This window comes from Acartia tonsa, chromosome 3, assembly GCF_053477335.1.
Source record: "Acartia tonsa isolate MP-2025a chromosome 3, ASM5347733v1, whole genome shotgun sequence".
NCBI classification, from domain to species: domain Eukaryota; kingdom Metazoa; phylum Arthropoda; class Copepoda; order Calanoida; family Acartiidae; genus Acartia; species Acartia tonsa.
The window spans coordinates 2,393,354-2,415,939 of record NC_137262.1 but is presented as its reverse complement, the minus strand read 5'-3'; the positions used below and the strand labels follow the sequence as shown (position 1 = coordinate 2,415,939).

The 22,586-nt window shown below is 38.6% G+C and overlaps 1 protein-coding gene across 17 annotated transcripts in view; it reads left to right on the top strand.

The window, feature by feature from the left end:
• Window positions 1-11,910, top strand: part of LOC145313047 (uncharacterized) — a 154,599-nt gene extending 142,689 nt beyond the window's left edge. For 8 of the 17 annotated variants that reach the window (XM_080152302.1, XM_080152293.1, XM_080152289.1 and 5 more), the window contains 6 exons: window positions 703-769; window positions 5,927-6,070; window positions 6,530-6,645; window positions 7,187-7,358; window positions 7,999-11,254; window positions 11,541-11,910. In XM_080152302.1, the coding sequence (XP_080008428.1) occupies window positions 703-769; window positions 5,927-6,070; window positions 6,530-6,645; window positions 7,187-7,358; window positions 7,999-9,922 (2,423 nt within the window). In that variant the 3' untranslated portion in view covers window positions 9,923-11,254; window positions 11,541-11,910. The remainder of the gene's footprint in view (window positions 1-702; window positions 770-5,926; window positions 6,071-6,529; window positions 6,646-7,186; window positions 7,359-7,998; window positions 11,255-11,540) is intronic. The other 9 variants (XM_080152299.1, XM_080152296.1, XM_080152298.1 and 6 more) reach the window with 6 other exon arrangements.
• The last annotated feature ends 10,676 nt before the right edge of the window (window positions 11,911-22,586 follow it).

Below are 22,586 nucleotides of genomic sequence, written 5' to 3'. Positions count from 1 at the left end.
CTCAATTGTTCACCTTTTCTTCATGAATATTCCCCTAAAAAATCAATTATATTCCAATATTTTAGATCAAAAATTAAAACTTTTCTTCTAAATAATTCCTGTATGCTATTTAAAGAAAATTACATGAAACCTCTTTTTATTCTATGGAAATTTCTATTTAAATAATAAATATTTCTTTTTGTAAGAGAAATTTTATTTTAAATTCTAAAATATTTTACATTTATTCTTTAAGCTTTTGAATTTAATTAGGTTTTTCGGTGCTTTCACTAAAATCACCCTACAGAGCACTAATACTTCCTTTCCCCCCATTCGAATTTTGTTTTAAAATGAAAATTGAAAGTTCACTTTGGGGGGGGGGGTAATCTTTGTATCATTGAGGCAAGGATGTCCAACCTTTTTTTATTTGGGGGTAAAGATAAAAATCGAAAATTCATTTGGGGAGGGTAATCCCCCGTTTCCTCAACCATTGGACGTCCGTGAGGAGGGAGGTAGTTTTTGTTGTTTTTGTTTATTTATTTTATATTGGGCACTAGGTCTTCTAGGTTAGGGCTTCTGCAGGGCAAAATACCCCTTCCCCGTGGGTGGGGGAGTAATTAATGCTCAACAGACCCTAACCGTGAAAGCACCAGTTTTTTTTCAAATCAATTGTACATCACACATAAATTTCTTGAATTATGACTTATTTTTAATAATTTGTTGTAGATGGAGGACCTGGAGGAGGCCCACCTGGAGGAATGTACAACCAGCGGATGCCACCAGGACCTGGAGGGTAAGTTATCTCACAAATAGATGTGTTATCCTAGATATTCATCAGGGTTGTATTATTCCTGCATGGATTACCCTGCTAAAGGGGGGAGTGGGGGGAGGAGCAGTTCTAAAGAAATTTTCTATTGTTTTCCCCTCCTTGAATATAAGATATAGAGTACTAGTGGCTACGCCCCCCCCCCCCCCCCCCCCTAGAAGCCTCTAGGGGCACTTAAGGTAGGAGGGGGTCGACCTCATCCATTTTAAATTTGAGTTTCAAAAGAGTAAAAAAAAATATTTATTGGGGGGCGGGGGGGGGGTGAAGACACCCTCCCCAAAATTGGTTTAAAACCTTCCCAGGACCTATAAGAAGCTTCACTGTAAAGGAGAACAATATCGTTTCAGCGGTTAGCGAGATCTTTCGGGACAGACAAAAAACGCTTACTACTTTATATAATAGGATTGGGGGAAAAAAATGAAATATTTTGCAGCAAAAAAAATCTTGTAAAGAATATACACCCCTGTGGTCAATCAAGGACTACAACATGTAAAACTAAAAACTTAATTTCTAGCAGATTTTGTTCTATTCTGATAACTATATTTTTCGACATTTTCTTTAAAAGGTTTATCCTAGTATATTCAAATGTTTAATTGTGTTGATTTAATGATAAATAATTGTCTATTTGTACCAAAATGTGTACTTTTTCTAACCAATAATAAGGTCGGATTTGGTCATTTATACTTACTACATTTATATTACCAACGGAGCATGGAAGGTAATTTAGTTTCTCTTGTAAAATGAAGCTTTAAAAGAATTTAAATAAACAATATCATTCTCTGTTAACGTAATAGAAGAAACCTTACATAAGGATATAAAAATTCCGTTTTAAAACCTTTTAAAACACGTTTTATATCCTTTACAAATATTTTAATGATATTTTTCTCACAATTTAGTTCAGCAAACGATCTTCAATAAAAACAACCTCTGTGTTCCAACTGCTTTTGCGTCGGCATCTGACCCCAAACTAATTTTCTGAACATAAGCTAAACAAAATTGTTTAAATACAGGATACTGTGAAGGGGCACATTTACCTTTTAGGATTTAATTATAGATATTCTTTGCTTAAAACATCGTACTTTGTTGTTCTATGCATCATTATTCCAAAAATCAACTAGTTATATCACATAATTTTTTTTATTAAAAAGTAGAAAAAATCAATATGTTTTTAATGCTTTCTCTAGAGTTGGTTTAACGCTTAAAACATGCCTAAGCTCTGGAGGCCTTGGAGGCCTTTCAACTCCAACCCTCCATAACCACATCCAACATCCCTCCCCCTCCTCCCCTCATCCTCTCTGGCGACATCCACCCGAATCCTGGCCCCAAATACCCCTGTTCTACCTGCTCCCGCAATATTACCCGCTCCACTGGTGCCTTCCTCTGCAACTCCTGCCAACTTTGGGTTCATCCTAAATGTTCCCTCCTTCCATCCAAATCCGATTACAATTCCAACTGGTCCTGCCCACCCTGCATTTCTGCCTCAACAACTCCCTTTTCACCTATCTCCCCACAACCACCAACACCCCCATCCAAACCCCGCGGTCCTAAATTCCCATGTACAGTCTGTTCCTTAGGTGTTACAAAATCCACTGGCTCCTTCCAATGTAACTCCTGCCTCCAATGGATCCACCCTAAATGCTCCCTCCTCCCATCTGCCACCCACTACTCCCCTTTCTGGTTCTGCCCTTCCTGCTCCCCCCCAACCTCACCCCCTCCCTCTCCTAACTTATCTCCCCCTACACCCCTCCCATCACCTAGCTCCCCGTCTACCCCTCCTTCCCCTGCAGCTCCTCCTTCACCCCCGCCCCCTCCTCCACCCACCCCTGCCCCCCGAAAACCTCCTGGTAAACCTTTTGTCCTTCAATTCAATTGTAATGGCCTCCTTACCACCCAAGATGAACTCCACAACCTTATTTCTACCCATAACATCCCCATCACCTGCCTCCAAGAAACCAAACTCTCCAGCAAATCCAATCCCAAACCCCTCCCTGGCTATAACTTTCTCAGGAAGGATCGTCAAGACCGACCTGGTGGAGGAATAGCCTTCCTTATTGCCGATGACATCCCCTTCACCCACCTTGACCTCAATCACCTTTCCAATGGCCCCCTTGAGATCGATGGTATCCAAATTTCCCGCAATGGCTCTCCTACACAAATCATCAACCTTTACCTTCCTCCACATTCTTCCTGTCCCCCCCAATACACCCCTGACTTTAACCTCCTCTTTGACAACCCAAATGACCTTATCCTAGTCGGTGATTTCAATGCCCACAACCCTGCCTGGAACTCCATCACCCTTGACCAATCTGCCATGAATCGTGGGGAGGCTCTGCTGGAAGCTCTCAATGAGAGCAGCCTCTGCCTCCTCAACGAGGACTCCCCCACCCGCCTCCCCCCCAACGGCCAACCCACCTCCCCCGACCTTTCCCTTTGCTCTGCCCACCTTGCCCTTGACTTTTCCTGGCACACCCTCACCACCCTCCGTTCTGATCATCTCCCCATCCTCCTCTCCCTTCCTGAAATCAACAGAAACCCCCGCCCTGTCAAAACTTTCCACAACTTCCGTAAAGCAGATTGGGACACCTTCACCCTTGAAACTGAAACCCTCTTTGAAGATCTTCCTGAACCCTCCTCCTGCTCCCAAGGTGAAGCCACCTTCCGCCAAATCCTCCAAACTGCCTCCAAACACACAGTCCCTGCTGGCTTCATCAAAAACTCCAATCCCTCCCTCCCCCAGTCTGCTAAGCCCCTTATCCAGCAAAGAGACTCCTTAAGAGAAATTAACCCCCATGATCCTCAAATCCAAATCCTCAATGAACAAATTTCCTCAATAGTAAACCAACACTCCAACAAAAAATGGCAAGAAACCCTTTCCAAATCCGACCATAGAACCAACCCTTCCAAATTCTGGTCCCTCCTCAAATCCCTTTCTGGCAAAAACAATTCCCCTCCTTCCAACCAACCCATTTCCTTCAACAACAAAGTTCACACCTCCCACGCCCACATTGCTGAATCCTTCACCAAACAATTCACCTCTGTCTCCCGCCACACCTCCAACCCTTTCTCCAGAAAAATTATCCGCAAAATTAGACACCGCCACCGCCTCAACAGAGATTTCCAACCTTTCACACCTGCCCTTGTCCTTGAAGCTATTAAAAATTCCTCAAATTCATCTGCACTTGGCCCTGATCACCTCAACATCCTCCACCTCAAACACCTTGGTCCAAATGGCATCTCTCCTTACCAAACTCTTCAACCTCTCCATTTCCGCTGCTAATATCCCTGCCATTTGGAAGCTCTCCAAAATTATTGCCCTCCTCAAACCTGGTAAACCCCCTGACCTTTCCACCTCCTACCGCCCAATCTCCCTCCTCTGTCCTGCAGCTAAAGTCCTTGAACGCCTCCTTCTCCCATACCTTAAACAATCCCTCTCCACCCACCCCTCTCAACATGGCTTCAAACCCCTCCACTCCACCACATCCTCACTCCTTAACCTTTCCACCTCCATTGCTAACGGTTTCAACCAAAACCTCCCCCCCAGCCGCACAACCGTAGCCTCCATTGACCTTTCCAAAGCCTTCGACTGCATCCCAATCCATCTCCTTCTCCAAAAAATCTCCTCTTCAAACCTCCATCCAAACATCATCAGATGGCTGTCCTGCTACCTGCGTGGCAGAATGGCCTTCTGCTCCTACCAAAATACCAACTCCTCCCCCAGAATTGTCCACACTGGTGTCCCCCAAGGCTCTGTTATTTCCCCCGTCCTTTTCAACTTCTACATAGCAGATGCCCCCCACATCCCCCCTGCCACCACCTCCTCCTATGCCGACGACCTCAACTCCTTCCACTCCTCCCCTGACATCCCCCAGTCAGTTGAATCCATCAACTCCCACCTCTCCTCAATCGCTGACTGGGCCTCCACCAATGGCCTCTCCATCGCCCCCAACAAATCCACTGTCACCCTTTTCACTCCTGACCGTAAGCACCAATCCAACCTCCATCCTCAAGTCCAAATTAACGGCTCCATCCTCCCCCTTGAGAAAACCCCTAAGATCCTTGGAGTTACCTTTGACACCTTTTTCAATTTCAGTTCCCATGTCTCCACCATTTCCTCTAAAATTTCCTCCCGCCTCAGAATCCTTAAATGTCTGGCTGGCACCAAATGGGGCCACCAGAAGGAGACCCTCCTCACCACTTACAACACCCTCCTCCGCCCCATCACCACCTATGCCTGTCCTGTCTGGTTTCCTAACACCTCCAAAAACAACATTGACAAACTCCAAGTCCTCCAAAACCAAGCCCTCCGCATCTGTACTGGTTCCACCAAAAAATCCCCCATCAGCCACCTCCACCAAGAAACTAAAATCCTACCAGTACGGAACCACCTCTCCCTTTTATGCTCCCAGTACCTGGCCTCCTCCCTCCGTCCTTCCCACCCATCCTTCCCCAATGTCACAACCCCTCCTGGTCCTAGATCCAAGAAATCCACCCTCCAATCCATGTTCCTCCCGAATCTCCAACCTTTTCTCACCCCTGACAACACTCTCCTCCCTGCAAATTACAAATCCACCATCTCCCGACTCCACACCTCTGCAGTTACCCAAGCCATCAACTCCTACCCCCCTAATCCTGTCCTTAATCATGCCCCTCCCAACATCAACCCCTCTGAGATCCAACTTCCTAGGCACTACAGAACCATCCTCTCCCAATTAAGATCCAATTATTGTCCTAAGCTCCAAAGTTACCTGCATTCCATCAACGCTTCTCTTTCACCCAACTGCCCATCCTGCCCCAACAATCCTACCCCTGAAACAGTCCAACACCTCTTTTCCTGCCCTAATAACCCCACCAACCTAAATCCCATTGACCTCTGGCAAAATCCCACCCTCGTAGCTGCCTTCCTATCATCACACCCCAGTTTCACCAGCCTCCCTCCTCTTCAACGCCCCCCTCCAGAGCCCCCCCCATAAGCCTCCCCTCCCCCACCTACTGATGACAACCTGGACACGAATATGGACTATGAGCAGCCAATACAACAACAAGAATGTTATGGACGAACGGGCGGACCGACTTTAATTATAGTTAAAGGAATTCTTAATAATATGATGATTTATTGTGTTGCAGGTACAAGCACTCCGCGAAGGAGGCCAACCTGATGCCTGTCCCCTCCCCGCAGCAAATCCAGTTCCCACTGCTGGACGGGCAGGAGCTGACCATCCAGAAACAACCAAACACATCACTCAGAGACGCGGATCTTGTCTCACCTTCGTAAGTAGTTTTTGCTTGGTTTTGTTAACAAGCAATGCTTTTTGGCCAGTAAACATGTGATAATAAAGACTTGCAGGCAAAGATTGTGTAATAAAAAAATTATTTTTTATTTTCAAATCAAAGAAAATGCTTTTATGCTACCTCGTAATTTGTAGACCCTTGGAACCTTCAAAATATTGGTCTCCAATAAGTTTCGTGTGTCGTACATTTTTTAATGGGGTTCTACATGGAGCTTTTCTTGGACCCCTAATAATTGGTGCCCAACTGCCCATATCTCTTTCCTATTTTGGATTTTCACTTTTACTGAGCTTATAGTTTTAGAATTTTTTTTAGATAGAAAGGGAATGTTTTTATGACTTAACAAGTTAACATACCTACTGTATTTTTTTAGAAGGCATTATTTTCATGTTTAAAACTAAAATTAAATTTTTATTAAAGCTCAATTTTTTACATTTTTAGACTTGGCGGTCATGATCGAACAACTCCCGGTCCTGGCGGCGACAACGGGAATAAAGGACCGGGCACCCCCGGTCCACACACACCTCAAGATAACCAGCAACCACCTAAGTATCCAGGTAATAACATAGGTAGATAGTCAAATCCTGATATATATACAAATAGATAGTTAGTCAGATATGTAGTTCTGGGATGGAAAGTTACATATGGTTATTGAGATCGATAAAATAACAATAACAGAAAGTGTTAGTTTTTATAATAGATAGTTTTTGGAAGTTTTCCGGAGATAGGAAAATTTAGAGGTAAGTAGATGGCATATAAAAGATATAAAATTACATAGATTGTTAGATAGAATTATTATATGGTTAACTGAAATTAACTTAAAAAAACAAGTGATTTTCACTTAAAAGATTTAAATAGTAAAAAAAGAAAATTATAAACAATATAGCAAGACAATCAGATATTTACTTTTCATTTATTTTATTTGGTAGATATTATTTATGCTCATAACTCATAAAAAAAATAGGATTAATGGACATTTTATAAATCTTATAAACAGACAACAAGCCACTTTTAAAAAAATAGATTCCTTAAAGATTCTTATTCGTTGAAATTTATGCTTAGGATTTGTAGATATTATATTAATGATTATTATATTAGATTACTATGCAGGTGACAGGCACACCCCCCACACCCCCACCAGTGCAGACCAGCAGGGAGGATTGTTCCCAGGAGACCCGGGGCCACACAACAACCCCTCCTCCGCGGATAAGTCCCGCGGCGGTTTCCCCGTCCCCTCACCTGGCGGAGATCATAATCAACAGAATAATAGGTAAAACAAGATTTAATTTTTAAAACAAAAGAAGAAATATATCTATAATACAAAGTAGAATGATGTCTGTCCGTCTGTCTGTCCGTCCGTCTGTCTGTCTGTCTGTCTGTCTGTCCGTCCGTCCCTTAAGATCTCGGTAACCACTGAACCGATCGGATTCTACTCTTCAGGGTATATACCTACTGGTCTTGTGGTGGTTTTAGGCTATTTTCTTGGGGGGTGGGACACCATCAACCCCCCCAAAAACAAAAGAATCCCCCCCCCATTTTTTTAAAGATAGAAAGTAGTGGGGGCACCTTAGTGGGGGTACTTATTTTTTTTTTAACAGAAAGTAGTGGGGGTACTTAATTTTTTTTAAATTACCTCTTAAAAGCGAAGCCGCTAGTATGTAATAAAATAGTAACACTAATGAGCTCTATTTTTGAGAAAATAGCCTGATAGGTTTCTAGGACCAATGTAAGTAAAGCCTCCCGTAAATAGAGAACATAAACGCTTCAGAGGTTAGCAAGATTTTACCTGACAAACAATTATCTACTACTTTAAATTGAATTTATAAATGCCTACATAATGATAAGAATTTTTAGATTCCATTTCAAATAAAGTTTTCTAAATATTTCATTAATAAATTCCCTTTTTTTAGATTTCCTCCCCAGCAGCAAGTGCCGAACAGTCCGGGCGGCCGTTTCAACCCCGGGATGTCGCCCAACCACATGAACATGTCAGGAAACATGGCACCGTCCGACAGCCTGCCACTCAACCCTGGCACACCCACTTCTACATCAGTACCTTCGTCCATGGGCCAGACCAACAACAACAAGGGATTCGATCCCATCTCCTCCATGGCCCAGATGTCGCAGCAGCTGACGCAAGTGTCGACGCCGTGCAGCACGCCCAACAGCATAGGCCCGGGGCCGGACAGCGGCATAGGCTCCATGGGCAACCTTGAGCCGGGCATGATGAACTCCCCGCTGGGCGGCTCCATGCTCGGCCCTGACGGCAATCCAGTTCCTACGTCCATGGGAGGCATGGGCAACGAGTCTCCGTCCGGGATGGACAGCATGGGAGGTCCTATGGGGATGATGGGACCTGGCGGTCCAATGGGACCGATGGGCCATGGACCACGGGGGCCGATGGGCCCGAACGGCCCGATGATGGGACCTAATGGTCCTATGGGCAGAGGACCAATGGGACCAGGTGGAATGATGGGAGGGCCTATGGGTCCTGGTGGACCTATGGGGCCGATGGGACCGAATGGTCCAATGGGAATGGGCCCGATGGGGCCTATGACATCGATGGGCTCAACTCCTTCCAGTATGTCCAGTGGCACCTTTGCCACAGTGAAGGCTAGTGCACCCAACACTATCAACTACCTGCCCAGCCGACCACCCAACTCACAATCAGGTCCAAAAGGAGCGCCAAACCTGGAATTCCTACGGTATGCCAACAGCAGTATGGACAAGGGTATGGGACCTATGGGTCCAATGGGACCTGGCGGACCGATGGGACCAAACGGGCCAATGATGTCAAATGGTCCGATGAGCTCAATGAACGGACCTATGGGAATGAACGGCCCCATGGGCATGAACGGACCTATGGGACCTGGCGGACCAAGAATGTCGATGGGACCTGGCGGAATGATGGGCGGACCAATGGGCCCAGGCGGTCCAATGGGTCCGGGTGGGCCGATGGGACCTGGAGGACCACATGGTATGATGATGGGACCCCGAGGGGGTAATGGACCCCCTGGAATGATGTCTCACAATGGACCTGGCGGCCCCATGGGGCCAGGTATGTATTCCGGTGATATGATGATGGGCCCTATGGGTCCTGGTGGCCCGATGGGACCTAGAGGTCCGGGAGGAATGCCGCCTATGAGTAGTAGTGGTCCAGGAGGACCTGGCAGCCGACCCATGGGACCTGGTGGACCAATGGGAGGACCCCCAGGCGGTGGAGGACCGAATATGGGACCTAACGGACCAATGGGACCAGGACCTAATGGACCTATGGGCCCGGGATCAATGTCCAACTCTCCTGGCAGTCAGATGAACAATTCTGGGCCGATGGGCAGTCCAATGGGCGGAATGCCTTCACCAATGGGACCTAACAGCAACAATATGGGACCCAACGGGCCGATGGGAAGCCCCATGGGGGGGCCAATGAGTGGCTCAAACAATATGATGGTACCTAGTTCAAAATCTCCCTCCATAGGCGGCGGCGGAATGCCGGACCAGCCGTTGCCGCCTAGCGGGGCTGGCGGCGGACCTGGTGGGCCGCCGGGCAGCGGCGGCATGCCGCCTAACGGCCCCGGCGGTTATAGTAAAAATTCGCCAATCATGGGGGGCTCGGGCCCGGTGACAACGGACCCAAACTATGCTCAACAATTTCATACTTTCCAGCAGCAGCTATACGCCACAAACACTAGAAGCCAAGGTGGTATGGGGGGTGGTCCAGGCGGCCCTGGGGGGCCGGGCGGGGGACCCCTACCGCCCCACTCTGGGCGGGGGGCGACGCCGCCCCAAATGAATAGCCAAAACTGGTTGCCCTCAGGACCGATCAGTAAGTGATAATTACTGCTGAGACAAGAAAGGTATTAACATATTAAAAAAAAGAAATGTGATCCCGCAGGGCTCGACCTAGCAGTCCTGTTCTAATTTCAATACCTTTTTTGTATAACCAACCAGTTTTGTACATAAAAATACTGGGGGAGAAATGGGTGGACCACCTCAATACTTATTGGCTGTGATACTAAATAGTGGTAATTACTCTGTACCAATATTATTATATTATTATTATTATTATTATACAAAATCTTATACAAGACTATCTTATAAAAATATGTAAACACACACACAAATATGTACTACATGTACTTTGTTAAAGAGTACAATAATCTAGAAAAACCAAGTTCCATCCTAGAAAATATTATTCAACTCTCATTTGTTTGTTGTAGGCTCTCATTATTATTATTATTATTATTTTACTATTATGTCTGCGCAGTCTCTCTCTCTCTCTACACGCGACTACTCCCTCTCTTACTGGTGAAATTGTGTGTGTGTGTGTTAATTTTTTGTGTTACAAAAAAGACATTATCAAATCTGCTCAATAAAATATAAAAAAAAGGTTTTAAAATCCTTTTAGAGAGAGAGAGAGAGGTTTTGATTAGTGTGTTTTATTATTAATAAACATTATGTTGAAGTCAAAATAGAAAAATCAGTGAATATTTGTTACTAAAAAACACCTAATTAAGAATCTAAAACACACACACACACACAGAAAGATATTAATATATCTACTCTACAATCAAACTTAAATAAATGGCCTACAAAGAATTTTTATCAAGTTTTATGAATAATACTTGTTTTATTATTATTTTAATTATTAGTTTCATTAGTATTAGCACCAAAAATATTATTAAAAATTATTTTTTTCATTAATTTTAACTTTGATGTACAAAAAAATGAACTAAAATTGTCGTCAGTTGTTTTGAAAGTAATAATGTCTACTTTTTTCTCAAAAAAGTGTTAAAAAATATCCGTACCTTTTAATAGTAATAATAAAAGTACATAAAATGTACTTTTTGGTGCTGTTATAAGCAAAGTTTTTTGGTTGCTATTTGTTTTATCTAATGACAAAATGTTTTTAAATTATTATGAAGCATTTGTTCCTTTTTTTTTATGTTATAATTTTGTGTTATTTTTACTGAAGTGTACTTATTTAGTACATGTAGTATAACTGTGAGGCCATAGTACATGTGTACTGCTGTGCCAGATAATACATTCAAGTTACCCGTCACAAGCTAAAAAATTATGGGATATTTTATTTATCATATATATTATATTTTTTATTAGGGTATGTTTAAACTTAACTTAGATAGAACAATATTAAATCATACCTAGGTACTTAATTAAAAAATTAGGGTTTTTTTTATCACTTATTTTTAAATGCAATGGAATGAAATTATTTACAATTTGCCATATTTTGTTAAAAATTCTCTATTTGCGTAAATTTTGTTTTTATTTTCAAAGCATGAATCTTATTTTTAAAAATTGACGTAATTTGAAATATATTTTATGGAAAAAAATTAAATAAATTTGATGCTTTCGTTTTTGAATTTTGGTCTTTCTTTTAATGTAGGTTTAATTCAGTATGCTTTAATTTTAATATGTTCTTTAACAAAAAAAGGATTATTATAAAAATCCCAAGAAATTTTAATTAATTTGACTGTGTATTTTACTATGCCGTGTAACCAAAAAAAACTGGTTGTTTTCAAATGTAAATGATATTATAAGGGCGCAATTAGATACTATAACATAGGGTATAACAAGTTTTTTTTCCTCAACCAATTGTATATTTTTATAATTAATTAAAGCCAATTTTTAAGAAATAGCAATAATTATTGTTTTAAGTCGACTTAATACAAACGTAAAAAAGGACGTTTTTATGAAAAGTATTCCGATAATCTAATATTTTCATAGAATTGTCCCTTTGAATAATAATAAATCCGATGGTTTAATTGCCCTTTATACAGAACAAATATATTATAAAATTAAAATTTTATTCTTTTTCTATAATACAAAGTAGAACGATATGTCTGGCTGTCTATTGGTCCTATAAGATTTTGCTAACTGCTAAATCAATTAGGTTGTGCTTTACATTGCATATAAATATTGGCCCTAAGATGAGTTTAGGCTAGTTGTTTTGTGTAGTTGAAACAATTTGTATTTCATTTTCATGCCTATTTGAGTTAGGTTAAGAAGGGTTAGAAAATGGCCGCTGTAGGGGCAAAAAAAATTTTATTTATAAGACCTTTAAATATACTGCTGGAATCCGCAAAAATATTTTAGCAGATTTTTGCAAGAATCTGAATCTGACCCGAAAATTCGGCGGATTGCCAGTCCTAGTTAGTATGTTGCAATAATCACGAAACCTCTTGTAGATTAAAAAAAAATTATAATATCTATAAAAAGCAAAGCACATCCTATTATATAAAGTAGTAAGCTTTTTATGCAGCTTTGTGGAGCCGTTAAAAACGGCTACGGGTTAGCTAAAAAAAAAGGTTTTTTAATTAATTCTATTTTGGTAACTCTGTTGAGTCGTCTGCAAATGCCGCATCAAAATCAAACGGCTTCGCAACGCTGTTTTTATGTCAATAACTGTAAATCTAAATGAATACTGAACCATTAGAGTAAAACACTAGAGGACCTTGTGCCAATTTGGTCTCAGAGTAGCAGAAAACAATTTCCTAGCAGACGTTAAAGGTCCTTTATACATGATCTATTCTATACTGTAGATCTGTTACTGAACCGATTAAGTTCTCTATTTTACCTATGCAAGCTTCACACAGGTCCTGAGATGGTTTTCGGTTTCCATTACGAGGCCCCTAGAAGGAATGGGCGCAACCGCTAAATTATTATCGTACAATTAGATTTTTTTAACAAGGATGACAACATCCATAAAAACGTAGCTCTATAACGTTAGGACAAAAGGGCATTAACACTTTTATGGTGTCTGAACTGAATAATCAGAATATAAATGTATAAGAGTCGAAGCAAAATTTTCAGTAAATTTGTAGAAAAATTGCTTGATGCAGGATAATGTTTAAGGACATACTTACAGTTTTAAGACTTGGTTATAGAGTTGTTTCGCTTATAATAACTTTGTTGTCAAAGGAATCAGTATACTAAATATCAGATCAATCGGATATTAGATCATATAAAAGTTTGTTGTTAAAAAAGGGAAAAAATCAACATGTTGAAAATGGACGAACGGACATTCTGGTAACGATTATAGAGTTGCTACGCTTTCTAAATTGTACCTAACTATTACAGGGATCACCATGCAAAATTTGAAGTCGATAGGACAATTCTAACGTGCCTAAATTAACGATAAAGGCTATCCGTCACGGATGAACCGACCCTAATTATAGAAAAGCCTCGCTGTACAAAGTACAAGGCCGGATTCTTACCAAGGTTAAATAGATTGAATATCATGCTTCAGTCGGGAAGCTCTAAAATCATACGGTAGAACAAACGAACATTAACACTTGTAGAGTGTCAGAACATACTTGCAGAGTATTATTCAGTCCATACAAAATTGTAAGTAAATTTGTTGCAAAATTGCTTAATACAGGATACAATTTAAGGACATACTTATATTTTAAAACTTGATTTTAGAGATGTACCTTGTTTTTTCCAGGAATCATTTTAAAAATAATAAATGAGTGGGATAATTATGTTATACAATTTAATTGTTATCAAAGAAGTTAAAATTAGCATGTTTTTATTTATGTTGTGACTTTTTAAAAGCGAAGCTTTTCTATAATTAGGGTCGGTCCGTCCGTAACGGATAGCTTTTTTCGTTAATTTAGGCATGTTAGAATTGTCCTATCGATTTCAAATTTTGTATGGTGATTCCTTTAATAGTTAGGTACGATTTAGAAAGCGTAGCAACTCTATAATCATCACCAAAATGTCCGTACGTCCATTTTAAACATGTTGATTTTTTTACTTTTTTAACAACAAATTTTTAAGTGATCTAATCATCCGATTGATCTGATTTTTGGTATATTGATTCCTAGGACAACAAAGTATAATGTAATAAGCGAAGCAACTCTATAATCAAGTCCTAAAAATGTAAGTATGTCCATAAACATTATCCTAAATCAAGCAGTTTTTCAACAAATTTACTTACAATTTTGCTTTGACTCTTATACATTTATATTATGATTATTCAGTTCTGACACTATACAATTGTTAATGTCCGTTTGTCCTACCGTTTCACTGCTTCGCTTTTATGGATGTTGTCATCCTTGTTATTTATAACAACTATAGAGTTGCAATGCTACTACCTAATTGTTAAATAAAAAAACCATGCAAAGTTTAAAATTGATAGTAAAATTTTAACATGCCTAAAATAACGAAAAGAGCTATCCGTTACTTACGGAAGGACCGACCTTAAGTATAGAAAAGCTTCCATTTGAAAAACAATTATATAATTTATAATAAATGTTATTCAAGAACAAATTTTTGAACAAAAACTAACAAGTTTTGAGTATTTATAGACATGACAAGAATAATCATGTCCAAACATAGTATGGCTAATACAACCTTTTTTTAGGATATTGTCAATAAATCCCCAAACATGACTCATTTGTAAGATTTGGATGGTTTAATAAGAATAAATTTTGCTTTCAAAGTCTTAAATTATACCCCTACTAGCGGCTTCGCCCCTAGCCTCTAGGGGCTTTGCCCCAAGAGGTTTAATCAAACCAATTTTTCGTATTTTAGATTTAAAAGAAAAATTTTTTTTTTTTTGGGGGGGTATTTTTCATTTTCTGAGGGGGTTTGGGGTGTCCAACCACCCAAGAAAATAGTTATAAACCTAACCGGGACCTATGCGAAGCTACCCTGTAAAGGAGAACCCGATCGGTTCAGTGGTTAGCGAGATCCTTCGCTACAAACAGACAGACAGACATCGTTCTTCTTTGTATTATAGATTATATAAATTTAAACTAGAGACTGCGCCCCTAAAGTCGATTTCTCATGGGAGGGTTGTGTTACCCTTCCCAAAAATAATTGTAAATCTTCCCTAGACCTATGAGAAGCTACACTGTAAAGGAGAACCATATCGGTTCAGCGGTCATTGCTACACACACACAGACAAACATCCTGTAACTTTATTATAAGGCTAGCATAAGTGGGGTGCTGCCACTTTTACCACTAGCAAAAATACAGCCACTGTGTTTTTGACAAAAATTGTATAAGTTATTGTCATCTTACATCATACAGATAGACAATATATCCCAATCATAGAGTAGATGCGCTTCCACAAAAAAAAACATATGCAATGAATAAAAAGCTACTCGTAGATTTCTTGTTAGAGTTAAAATATAATGTCCTTTATAAAAGTAGCATGATGTCTGTCTTTCTGTCTGTAACAAAGGATCTTGCTAACCGCTGAAACCATATGGTTTTCATTTTCACTGTAGCTAGTTCCTTAAAACTAAAATTAAAAGTAGGGGTTCGACTTCCCCCCCCCCCTCCCCTCATAATTACCCCTAGAGGTTCTCTCTAACATGGTAGCTTCTCATAGGTCCCGGGAAGGTTTAGAACTATTTTCTTGGGGGGATGAGACACCACCAACCCCCACAAAAAATGAAAAATACCAACCCCCCCCCCAAAAAAAAAATTTTTTACTTTTTATTTTAAAATCTAAAATAAGAAATTGGGTTATCAAACTCAACTTCCCCCTCCTCAAGTGCCCCTAGAGGCCTCTAGGGGGCATAGCCGCTAGTCTTTGTATTAAAGTAACAAGATGTTTGTCTGTCTCTGTATTTGTACCGAACGATCTCACTAACTGCTGGAACAATGAAGCATCGTCTATGTCCTGGAAAGGTTATAGAATTCAACATTCAAAGTTAAAAATCGATAGAACGATTCTAACATTTCTAAATGTAATATCAGAGCTTTTAATAAAACAGAAATAAGAAAAAAGTTACTAACGAACAAAAAGACGAGTTCCATTTAAAATTTAAACTATTTAATGCAGGGGATCTTAAGGGATAAGACAATGGACGATAAATAGATACACCCGAAAATAATTAACCCTTCGGTAGTTTAATATCATTAGTTGAAAAGTTTGGACACTGCTAGGTTGAAACCAACCAATCAAAATTCGATAAAAATAATCCAAATTTTTTGAGCCACCGTGAATGATAAGATAATAAGATTATAAAACTTTGGGTACCAGTATAATTTACAGTCCAAGGTCTCCTCCCTCCCCGATTTAAAATTAAATCAGTTAGTACTGAAAAACATTGATGTCTATTTTATAAGGAAAACTTTACAAAATCCCACATTTTCTAAAAGATCAAACAAGCCCCCCCCCCTACCTCCTTATTCTTAGTAGCGACGCTACTCTATACGTCCAAGTGTTTGTACGTCTATCCGTCTGTCTGTAAGGAATGATTTTATGGGTTGGTAATCAAGACTGACGGCTGAATTTTTTTTTGTGAATATTCCCTCTACTGATAAGCATCTAGTATATAATTTATGTTCTTGGTCCGTCGGTCTGTCAGTCGTACTACAGAAGATTAATACATATCTATACACAAAGGTTTCGTGATGACACTGAATGTCTGCTTAATTACTCACTTTATTCGTTGGTCCATCCATAATTGTTTGCGCTTCGCTACTTGATGAAATATTAATAAATTAGCGGCTTTGCCCCTAGCCTCTAGGGTTCGTCGACATCACTATTCTAATTTTAGTTTTAAAAAGACAAAAAAAATCCCCAAGAAAATAGTTATAAACCTTCCCGGGACCAATGAAAACTACCCTGTAAAGGAGAAGCCGATCAGTTCAGCGGTTAGCGAGATCCTTTGCTGCAAACAAACAGGCAGACAGACAGACATCGTTCTACTTTGTAGTATAGATATAAAAAACAAATATTTGGTGTTTTATTTTTTTTTTTTTGGGGGGGGGGTGGGTAATTGTGATACATTAAATGTCAAAAGAAATTTAATTTTTTGGCCCAGAAACAATTTTTATGTAGAAATGTTTTTAATATTGTTGTTTGTTTACAACTTGTAATTGTAATAATTTTTAAATAAGCTTCGCAGAAATTGAAATGATTTCATGTTATACTTGTTGTGTTGCCATAGTATATATGTTCAGATAATAGCGCGGCAATATTAATTCAGAGATCTAAAGGGATAGGACAATGGCCGATTAAATTAAATGACATCCCCAATTATGATACTCAAAATTACACATTCTGTAGCGTAAAATCTGTAGTTACAACGTTTGAACACTCAACTTAATGAACTAAATTTACAAAAGTTTCTTGGCCAACGAATAAGAAAACGTTATCATAAAATTTTGAGGAATAGTGTAGATAGGCGCTTGTAACGCTGCCAGTATTTGAAATTGTTTAGCGTATGTATAGCATACAACAGAGATATATACAGGGTGTTTTTTTTTAATGAGTTGAAAGTATTGCTTAATTTAACCCACTTGCAAGCCAGACCTCTATTCTAGCCGGCTGACATGTTTCACCCAGCCTATAAATCTTGATGGAAGTCAGTTTAGAATTCTGACCTTGTTTGTTAATCAACAATTTCACACACTTTAGACTCTTTCTTTATGGCACTTGTTTGCTATTGAACTTGTGGCTTGACTTTTGCCATATAAAGGGATAACCTCAAGATTCAGAATAAACTTTCAAGTATTCTTACTTTTTACTTCCTTTGGTTTCCTATGAACCAACTACTGTCATGAGAGATCTTTCCATGAATGAAAGCCAAGACTGTCATGCATCTAGATACATGGTCTTTAAGACTCCCTTGCCTTAGTTACTTTAGCTAAGAGATCATATCCTCTCATTCTCTATTACTCAGAAATTCACCATGGTTTCCGCCTACTCTGCTGATTGAAAGTCAGGTGGGTCTATGATTCCAAATTTAACACCACTTGATAGACAAACTGCCCTTTATTTTTGCTTTGCTAATCCTACATTTTGGTCTTCCTGTTCAACACCTTCCTAGGTCCCTTTACTACTGGTAGCTTTTAGGAAGGGTAGTATTGATCTGCTTAGGACAAAGAACTTGCCTGTGTTTATTTTCAAATTGGATTTTAAAGTCGCCATTGGAAATCACACTTGAATAAAATCCAGTTATGATCATGTAACCAGCATTCACATTCACGCTATAAGAAGCTACTATTATTTTCTTCAAGCTATGAGCCAAGTGCTTTCCTGTCAGTTAGCTGCTCTTACACTATCTTGAATACACTATCTTGCAAATTATTCATCCAGCTTAGAATCCAATATGTATTTATAATTATTCTGTAGGTTCACCTATGTAAAACCTTCCATGGTTCTCACTATGACATTTAATCAGTAGTAAAGACAAGCAGTGTGTACAAAAGGCAGAGACTCAATCAAGACCAGCTATAGACTGGTCTTTACACGGATTCCAAGTTCATGTCAAACACTTACAAGTGATAATCCCACTTGTTAAAAATATTAACCTTCTACTAAGCTCTTTTGAACCAAGGACTGGTTGTATATTCAATTGTAGCCTGGTATATATGGTAATATAGGACTTTAAACATTGCAACTGTGGTTGTGGATATATATGTTATACTCCAAGCAGATATTGTTTTGATGTTGAGACATCAAATCAGCCAGGAACCAATATTGAGCAGGATAACTTGTTAATATTTCAAGGAAACTTGTTTTAAAAATATAATATGTCATGAGGCATGCAACAGGGACATGTAATATTTTTTAAAAAGTTAATTACAAGAGTTGTTTAGACATCAATTCAAATATTTACTTCAAATAACTCTTATTTCATTTCTAGACTACAAATCTTAGATTATTCAAGATTCTTAAAGATTTTGTTATTAATAATAATGCAGTTTTTTAGTTCAGCTGTATTCATTATACTTTTCTTTTGTAAATTTAAGTTAACTAAGCTGCAAATGTGAGAAAATTGTGATTTATGAAGGAAAAACTATGAAAATTTGGGTATAAAAGTAATTTTCAAAAAAAGCCACAAAAATGATCAGCTGTGATTTAACGAAAGTCATGTACTGAACCGTCATTGTCTCCCGGTCATGACTACATAGGTCTTGTGAGACGTATGTCAAAAAAAACCTGTTTCCTATCCAGGACACCGGTGGAAACTAAGGATGTATACTACAGAAATGATTCTGTGAGGTATAATCTTACCCTACACAGACCTTTTTGGGACATATGTTAAAAAGTCTATAGATAGGTAGCTGACCAGCTGTAGACCTTCACACACAGCTTGATTCAGTTGCTGTGTCGCCTCAGAAATCCTATCTTTATAATTTTTCAAATAGCTGGTGACATACTCCGGTTGGAGGTCTTCTATTAAAAAAAATGAGAAACCTAGTGGCCAAATTATCGACTATATAACACACGTGTTTGTAGAGAAACTTTGCAGCTGCTCCTTGGCAGGTTATGTGTGAGTAATTAAACAAAGAATAACTTTTTGGAATATTTCTATTTAGGAGGGTTGACTTCCCATTACTTCATAGGGCGAAGTCCCTAGAGGCTAGGGGGGGGGGGGTTGAGAACACCACATTAAATTTTATTATAACAAGGATGACAACATCCATAAAAGAGAAGCTTTGAAATGGTATACAAACGAACATTATCACTTGCAGGTTGTCATAATTGAATAATCAGAATATAGATGTATAAAAGTCGATACAAAATTGTAAGAAAATTCGTTGAAAATTGCTTAAATACAGTATAATGTTTAAGGACAAACTTACATTTTTAGGTCTTAATTAAAATATTGTACTTTGTTGTCCTAGGAATCAGTATTCTAAAAATCAGACCAATCGGATAATTGTATCACATAAAAAGTTATTGTTGAAAAAATAAAAAAATAATAGTTATTTATCATATTTTCGTAATATTGTGAATGCTAGAAAGGATATTAAAATTATTTCAACAATTTTGGTCATGTGATCAAAATTTGAATTTTCCTTCTACTATTGCCCCCTCTGGGGGCGAAGTAGGTGGAAATTTAAATTTTTGTCACTTGACCTTAATATTGGTGAAATAATTTTGAATGACCTTTCTTGTATAAGCAATATTAATAAAATATGATACTTGGTTTTGTCTCATTCTCTATCTTTTTCTTAAATTCAAAAAAGTCTATCAAAAAATTTACATCATCTAAGGGTGAACAATTATCTCTGTCTATATTTCTCTATATTTCTTCCCCCCTCCCCCCTCCCTCACTTTTCTGTCTATTTCCTTCTCTCTCTCCTCCTCTTTTGTACGTTCATTTATACAATAGAGATAACCTAGAGACAGCACAAGGGAATTTTGTTTACATTATGTATCAGCTATAAATTGTTGAATATCTTAGGTTAAAGCTTTCCTTGGGTGAAATATTTGAAGAAAATATTTCTTCCATCATATAATGTGAAGCGTATGACACAACATACAGGGTGCGCCACATATCCTCGGACATTCTTTAAATGGCCATAGCGTCAAAACTACTTGACCAATCAGGACGTTTAACCCCACTATAAAAACCTTAGGTAATGACCTTTAAGCACAAAAAAATCTTTGGACGAAGATGGGCTCGTACTCCGAGCTGGCCGCGCTTATGTTCAACAAGGCAGATTCGAGTTGCGCCGGTGGTATAATCTGGATTCTCGACTAGGGCCTAATAAATCGGACCTCAGCCCATCTGTAGATGAGGTAGAGTTGTGCAACTTGCTGGGGATACTGTTAGATACATAAGTAAGACACTAGAAAAGACTAGAGCTCTCTATCTAAAATGGCTTGGCTGTAGTACTCCGGCAAAGTGAAACGTGACAGATTTAGAGATGTCAAAAACGTCAAAAATCGTGTAAAATCGTGAAAATTTCTCGGTTCTCGACTTAAGAGACCCATATGGAACTTAAAAACTCATTTTAGACTATGGATTGCGCTGACAACCCTATTTGAATCTTCATGCCATTTCTAAAAAGGTATAGAACGTCGTTCTAGCTCAACTGTGGTCTAAATAAAGGCCTCCGTGTCAAATGGTAGCTTGAAAGTTGGGTGAATTAGGATCCTGCGGTTACTCACATTCCCAAGGAAATGGGGCCTCCCATCAGCCTGATCTTAATTCAATGGACTTTTGGGCCTAGGGCTACTTTGAAGCATGCACCAATAGACGTGCCCATACCACAAAGACCTCCCCCATTGCCACTATCAAGGAGAACTTCGCCATCTTGGACAGGTACATTTTGACCTGGGCCTGCCGGCGGTTGAGGAGGCGGGTAAAGGCGATGATTGATGCTGGCGGCGATTTTAATCAATAATCTAATAGTCATATACCTAGTTTGCTTCCCAGTTTTTAAAATTTAATAAAATCTTTAAAATTGACGATTTTATGTTTATTTGTTTACAATTTAGAAAATGTCCGAGGATATGTGGCGCACCCTGTATAATAAGTTAGTTATAAATAATTTAATTTCTTATAATAAAGTTATCTTTCTAAAAATTATATCATTGCAAAATTTAGTTGCAAATAATGTTGCCTATAGGGCTGTATTTCATATACAACAAAAAGTGAAGAAAGGTTTCTTTTTAAGAAAAAAATGGGGTCAGATTGACCATCTATGTCTAATGTTTATACCCACATCAAATATTAAATTATAACAATGTACAGTAGAGTGGATCAATTTTGGACATTGAATTTGTAATCAACATCTACAGTTTAAACGTCATATAAGAAACCTAAATATAAAAAATTGATTTTGTCCTTGAGGGGAAATGGGGGGAAGGTGTTTCCATGCATTAAAAATTTTAGAAGTTTATTCTGGAGGTGCAACTTTTTTTCTTTCAAAGTATTGCTTTATGCATCTTTTTGAATTTGTCTTGTTGATTAATATAAGAATATCAAATTGGTTTTAAAAAATATTCATCCAAGCATGAAAAATCTTAAATTAAATGTAAAATCTCTTGGTTTTTAAATTTATTAATGGATGTTTCTTGCTAGGATCAATAGTTTTAAAAACAGATTTTTTATTCTTATTCTACTCTTCAAGACAAAATTGGGAAGGTGCATAAAGCTATACTTTGAAAGAAAAATAATTGCCCCCCCCCAAAAAAAAAAAAAAAAAATTCTCCCCACAAGTGTCTTTCTAAAAGTTTACATGCATCAGCGAGCCTCCCCATTATTCAAAATATTTTCTTTTCATTTTTTGGTCTCTCATATGATGTTCAGACAGAAAGTGTATGTAGCACATTTAAAATTAGAAAATCATTGAAAATCAAGCCACTCTAATGTACAGCATTTATTTCTTCAATTCCACAGTACAAAATTATTCCTGTATTTAAATTTAACATATCATATAGGAAAAAATATTCTTGTATTTAAAATTAAAAATCATGTTGGAATTTTTTTTTACAATTTTTTAATAATGTACAGCAAATTATTTCCTTTTTATCTCATGTTTTGAAATTTATAAGATAGTTAGAATAAATTACAGAAATAATGAAAGATTTAAAGAAGAGAGCGTCAGGGGGGGGTCGAGGGGGGTTTCCCCTCTCAGGAGAGGGGGGGTTGAGGGGGGTCTCCCCCCTCAGAAAAAGCTTGGGCTTAAATCTTCAACAAATAAAGAAAACAAAATTATTTTAAAAATTTCTTTTTTATGTTAAATATTATTATTTTTGTGACACTTGATTTTG